The 6624-nt window shown below is 40.8% G+C and overlaps 1 protein-coding gene across 1 annotated transcript in view; it reads right to left on the reverse strand.

Annotated features, from left to right (window-relative positions):
• Positions 1-6230, reverse strand: part of LOC113746336 (uncharacterized) — a 24222-nt gene extending 17992 nt beyond the window's left edge. Inside the window, exon 1 of the mRNA XM_027281600.1 lies at positions 5697-6230. Coding sequence (XP_027137401.1) covers positions 5697-5942 — 246 coding nt within the window. The 5' untranslated portion in view covers positions 5943-6230. The remainder of the gene's footprint in view (positions 1-5696) is intronic.
• Between the last annotated feature and the right edge of the window lie 394 nt (positions 6231-6624).

The following is a 6624-nucleotide window of genomic DNA, read 5'->3' on the forward strand; positions in this document are numbered from 1 at the left end:
AGATATTAATATAATATAATAAATATAATATATAAAATATAACCAGAAAAGACGAGTTATTTTAACTATTAAATATATTCAGCAAACACGTGCTAGATAAGGGAAGTACATGAGATATGCAAAGGACAGAATACACACACACTCTCTATAAGAGTAAAAACATCTGCAGCCCAGTACAGTCCTAATTTTTTAACACACAGTACATAGTGAAACGAGACAGTGTTTTTCCAAGGACTATGGTGCTACATATAACATAAAGCATCCAGTGCACTATGAAGTGCACACACATTACCAAAAACAAACAAACTATATATACATATATAGAAACCTGGAGCCCCCGACGAATACCGAAGCTGAGCCAAGAGAAAATCATCATTTGGTAACAAGCACGACAAACAAAGTCACAATCACATTACACACACATATATATATATATATATATATAATACACACACACTCTCTATAAGAGTAAAAACAACTGCAGTACTGTGTACTGCACACACAGTACACAGTGAAACGAGACAGTGTTTTTCCAAGGACTATGGTGCTACATATAACAGAAAGCATCCAGTACTACAATGAAGTGCACACACATTACACACAGAGTCGAATATACATGTAGATCAGAGTTTAAGAGTAAATCAGATGTTTACAAAGTTTACATGAGTAATCTCCCTCAGGTCAGTTTTTGTCCATTGCTGTGTTCTGTATGTATGATTAGTGAGATTTAAGGCGAATAAACGAAGCAAACACAGCTAAACTAATCTGTGACAGTGATCTCAGGCTGTTCTTGGCAGAGTGAATGAACCATGTTGATTGATCAGAGAGTCGATGTTGTTCCTGATATTTATGAAATGATTTTCCAAAGCTGCTCTGATATCTTTGACAACGAGTCTCATAAAAGCCTCATTCAGCTGAGAACTGTGCCCGATATGACTCGAATCCCGAACATGCTTTCTTTCACACTTATCAATGACTATGTAATAGAGTGCCATACCCACAGAACCAGCTACAAGCGCAACCACTTTTACGCTAAAAATGTCCTCGAGAGTTCTGTATTTCTCCAGTAATTGATTCAGGTCCTGCAGATACAAATCGGTGGTGGTCCTGATCCTGTTAACAGAGTCTGCCTGACGATTCAGTCGAGCCTCATGGATCAACATCTGGAGGTGGAAGGAGGCGCCGTTGACCCAGATTTTGAACCCACGGGTGCTCATCTGTCCGTCATGCAGCAGGGAGTTTCTGAAGACGGTGAGATGGTTGCTCAGCTGCTGTTCTAGTCTCTGGATTTCCTCCCGTAATCGTTGGTTGTTGTTGATGAATGTTTGATGGCGCCTCAGATACTCGGTCATGGTGTCCCGGACAGCTGAGGCTTTCTCTTCACCAAACACTCGTCGGATCATGCTGAACGAATCACTTCCTGTTTGAGCGGCATCAGTGCAGAGCTCTATGATCATGGAAATCACCAATGCTCCAAGTCCAACAGCGTTTGGGATCGGAGTCATTGATCCGATCTTCTCGATGAATTGCGGCACGTAGCTGACCAGCTTGTGTGGGATGTGGCCGCGCAACAGCGTTAGAGTCGAGGCCAGAAATCTCAGCAGAGACTCTTCTATACTTACACTGGTAAGATGGAGGGGTGCTCTGAAGCAGTCGGATAGCAGCTATAAGCAGACCTGTCGTAGTCTTCTTGAGAGGGTCCATTGCCCATGTTTCACCACTCGATCTGTGAGACTCTGAGGAAATGAAATAACAGACTAACTGTTGTTAAACCACGTGAATCTCAACAAGCAGACTGCACAACAGGAAACCAACAACAGAATCAACGTAACACACTTCCACCCCCTTTCAAAGGGTCTCAACATGGACGACGAGAGACGAAGTATTGAATGCTAGAGGCTGCTCAGTCATTCCTCCGGTCTCGTGCCCCCTTCCTGCTGACATCCACGTTGGTGTCACGTGTTGGGCTTTTACTTTGAAGGATCTCAAAAGGAACTCTCGCTTGTCTTAATGCTACCGCTTTTTACTTTGAAAGGTCACGTGATGAGCGCTCGTCCAATCAGCTGGCGCAGATCGTGTTTTTCAAAATGATTTCAAAATAAGAGCTTGACGTTGGACTTATTAACTCAAACGGAATCTGACAGAAACGTTTTCATGGCGTTTTTATTTACGAGATGCAATTTCAACGAGATTTTGTTTTAGTTATATAATATCATATTATTATGATATTATTATATTATAAAGTCAGATATAAAGTCACAAACGTTGAATTCTTTTTAATAAATACAGTTGTCTTTTGTCAGGGACTATTTTCAGCTGCGGATTAAACTTTACAGCGTATGATCATTCAAAACACACATTTTACTGACAGATTACAAAAATGAAATGATGCAGGGAGACGTGGTTTGTTATCTTCGAATTCTTGGGTGGAGCATGTGTTCCTGTAAAAACAGACAGACAGGGACTTTTAGTTAATGATTGGTGTAACATTGTGCATGAACTTTACCTGAATGCGCCGAACATGTGGAGTTCACTTTTCATCTCTTTGTGCAGCACACATCGGATGTCTGGCTGTAATGTGAGGGTTAACGTTACATTACAGCAGAGGAGAACGTTCATGACAACCAGTGCTGCACAAATGTAGAAATATGTAAATGAGTGTTTTATGGGGATTTTTTTAAAGTTGGACACTTTCCATTGGAATTTATGGGAATAAATCAGGGATTTTAAAAAATCAGGTTGGCCCTTTAACGGTGAACTTAAATGCAGCTGGTGAAAATATATTTTTAGCATAATCTTGACTAAAACAACCAGATTTCATGCAGGTACACTTGAATATCTGCTATTCCTCAATCACATGCACACAGCACACTGCTTACTGCAGGGCTACTGAGGCCACCACCCCTTTCCACCACTCTGCAACCCTAAAAGGTCATTTCAACCAGTGTTACAGTGTTACGAGATTTTTTAAGGAAGGACCCTTGAATAAGGAGGACTGGATTCAAAGTTTAAGTTGAATTTATTATTCTTGTACAAGAAGAAGCATTTAACAGTGCAACACACAAGAGGGTTACAGAGAAAAGGCTCCCTGAGGAGCTCTAACAGTCGGTTTTTATACAAGTTTTTTCTCAAATTGGGCTGTCTCGGACATCTTCCCACTGACAATTTCCTTTTTTGTTTTTTCCTCTTCGTAATGGCCATTATGTTTCTTGTCCAAAATGACACTTCCCTTAACCTGTCTCTCTTTCCTTTGAATAATTTTTTATTACCTTTCCCTGCCAGCTTCGGCAAACACGTGCTAGATAAGGGAAGTACACGAAATATGCAAAGGACAGAATACACACACACTCTCTATAAGAGTAAAAACAACTGCAGCCCAGTATAATCCTCATTCTTATAACACACAGTACATAGTGATATATATATATTAGGGCTGTCAATCGATTAAAAAAAATTAACTAATTAATCGCAAAAATTTCTGTAATTAATCGCGATTAATCTATCAATAAATGTATCAATAAATTAAATGCATTTTTCTGAGACTGAAGCTTATAATGAATATTTATTCATGTAAAATGATCAAATTAATGTAGAATAAACTCAGATAAAGTATATGAAATTCATTCATGTTATTGGCTTAAGGTGCACATATGCACAGTGCAAACAGAAAAAAGCCAGAATGAGGAAATATACTGAGGAGTGCCACACTCCTGTAGCGTAGACTGGGTGTTTTGCTTTGAGGTGATATGTTAAAGTCATGTTACTTCTGTGGAATTTAAATTCGGCTTTGCAAACTGTGCAAATTGCCTTGTTTTTGTCCAACGAGCCGTCGGGCAACTTTTTAAAATGAAATGTTCCCCTAAAAGTCCGTCCTTATCCATCTTCCCCGCCATGACTCTCCTTTAGTTAGGAAGATCATAGACATATATGCACAGACTCTCCTTATTAGGAAGATCATAGACATATAGACCTCCTTTAGTTAGGATAAATCATAGACATATATACATAGACTCTCCTTTAGTTAGGAAGATCATAGACAAATAACAAGACTCTCCTTTAGTTAGGATAGATCATAGACATATATACAGACTCCCTTTAGTTAGGATAGATCATAGACATATATGCACAACTCCTTTAGTTAGGATAGATCATAGACATATATACAGACTCTCCTTTAGTTAGGAAAGATCATAGACATATATAACAGACCTCCTTTAGTTAGGATAGATCATAGACATATATGCACAGACTCTCCTTTAGTTAGGATAGATCATAGACATATATACAGAACGCCTCACTGAGCAGGTTGGTCCGTTGCTGCAATACGTTAACGTGTCCGCCATATTGGATGGGGCAGATCTGCCCGTAAACAAACCAAGCAGGGCCGGTTTTAGCTATGGGCAATGTGGGGCGACCACCCAGGGCGCAGTCTCCGTGAGGGCTTTAAGTTAATGCCTCTTATACACCCATTCACACACACACACTAATATATCTGGGAAACTTTGCCACATCCAAAATGGCGGCCGCCACCGGAAGTAAACAAAACCGCGTTAATTGCGTTAATTTTTTTTTAACGCGTTAATTCTTTAAAATTAATCAACAAAATAACGCGTTAATTTTGACAGCACTAATATATAATATATATATATATATATATATATATATATATAGATATATATATATATATATATATATTTATATATATATATAAAAGGAAGATCGTGACCCAACTGGAAACCTGGAGCCCCCGACAACTGAAGCTGGGCCAAGAGAAAATCATCATTTGGTAACAAGCACGACAAACAAAGTCACAATCACATTACACACAGAGAGTCGAATATACATGTAGATCAGAGTTTAAGAGTAAATCAGATGTTTACAAAGTTTACATGAGTAATCTCCCTCAGGTCAGATTTTGTCCATTGCTGTGTTCTGTATGTATGATTAGTGAGATTTAAGGCGAATAAATGAAGCAAACACAGCTAAACTAATCTGTGACAGTGATCTCAGGCTGTATTTTGCAGAGTGAATGAACCATGTTGATTGATCAGAGAGTCGACGTTGTTCCTGATATTTATGAAATGACTTTCCAAAGCTGCTCTGATATCTTTGACAAAGAGTCTCATAAAAGCCTCATTTACCTTAGGGCCTAGAAGGAGATCCCGCGAAAACTCACCATGTCGTCTTTCACTCTTATCAGTGACTATGTATAAGATTGACGTAGACGTACGCGAATTTCCAGGTCTCTGACGCACTTTTGGCCTAAAAATGTCCTGGTGAGTTCTGTATTTCTCCAGTAATCGATTCAGGTCCTGCAGATACAAATCGGTGGTGGTCTTGATCCTGTTAACAGAGTCTGTCTGACAATTCAGTCGAGCCTCATGGATCAACATCTGGAGGTGGAAGGAGGCGCCGTTGACCCAGATTTTGAACCCACGGGTGCTCATCTGTCCGTCATGCAGCAGGGAGTTTCTGAGGATGGTGAGATCTTTGCTCAGCTGCTGTTCTAGTCTCTGGATTTCCTCCCGTAATCGTTGGTTGTTGTTGATGAACGTTTGATGGCGTCTCAGATACTCGGTCATGGTGTCCCGGACAGCTGAGGCTTTCTCTTCACCAAACACTCGTCGGATCATGCTGAACGAATCACTTCCTGTTTGAGCGCCATTAGTGCAGAGCTCTATGATCATGGAAATCACCAATGCTCCAAGTCCAACAGCGTTTGGGATCGGAGTCATTGATCCAAACTTCTCGATGAACTGCGGCACATAGCTGACCATCTCGTTAGAGTAGGCCTCCAGCACAGCGTTAGAGCCGAGGCCAGAATATCTCAGCAGAGACTCGTCTATACTTACATCTGGTAAGATGGATGGGTGCATCGAAGCAGTCTGATAATAGCTATAAGCAGACCTGTCGTAGTCCGCTTGAGAAGGTCCATTGCCCATGTTTCACCACCTGATCTGTGAGACTCAAAGAGCAAATGAAGCGACAGACTGAGCAGCAGCAGACACATAAAGGCGTGGACAGACTCAAAGAGGAAATGAAACAACAGACTAACCGTTGTTAAACCACGTGATTCTCAACAGAGCAGACTGCACCAAACAGGAAATCCGACACAGAATCAGCATAACACACTTCCGCCCCCTTTCAAAGGGTCTCAACATGGACGACGAGAGACTAATTATTGAATGCTAGAGGCTGCTCCTCCGTCCTTCTATCAGCCCTGATAGAAGACGTGGCCGGGCTGTAGATGGTGTGGCCGGGCTGTAGATAGTGTGGCCGGGCTGTAGATGGTGTGGCCGGGCTGGTGTGGCCGGGCTGTAGATGGTGTGGCCGGGCTGTAGACGCTGCAGGACTGTCCAGGATTTCCCCGTAGAGTGTCAGTACATATATATAAATATAAACAGAAAAGACGAGTTATTTTAACTATTAAATATAACGTGTGTCTGTCAAAGCACAGCACAGGGGAAAGGATGGATGGATGTGATGAATGTTCTTGTGGTGTTTATTTGTATCTTTGTATGAGGCGTGCGCACAGACTGCAGCAACACATTTCCTCGCGAGGACAATAAATAATTAGAACAACAGTAAAATATTTATTTTTTTATTGATATTTATTTCACCGCT

The sequence above is a fragment of the Larimichthys crocea genome, chromosome VIII, assembly GCF_000972845.2.
Source record: "Larimichthys crocea isolate SSNF chromosome VIII, L_crocea_2.0, whole genome shotgun sequence".
NCBI classification, from domain to species: domain Eukaryota; kingdom Metazoa; phylum Chordata; class Actinopteri; family Sciaenidae; genus Larimichthys; species Larimichthys crocea.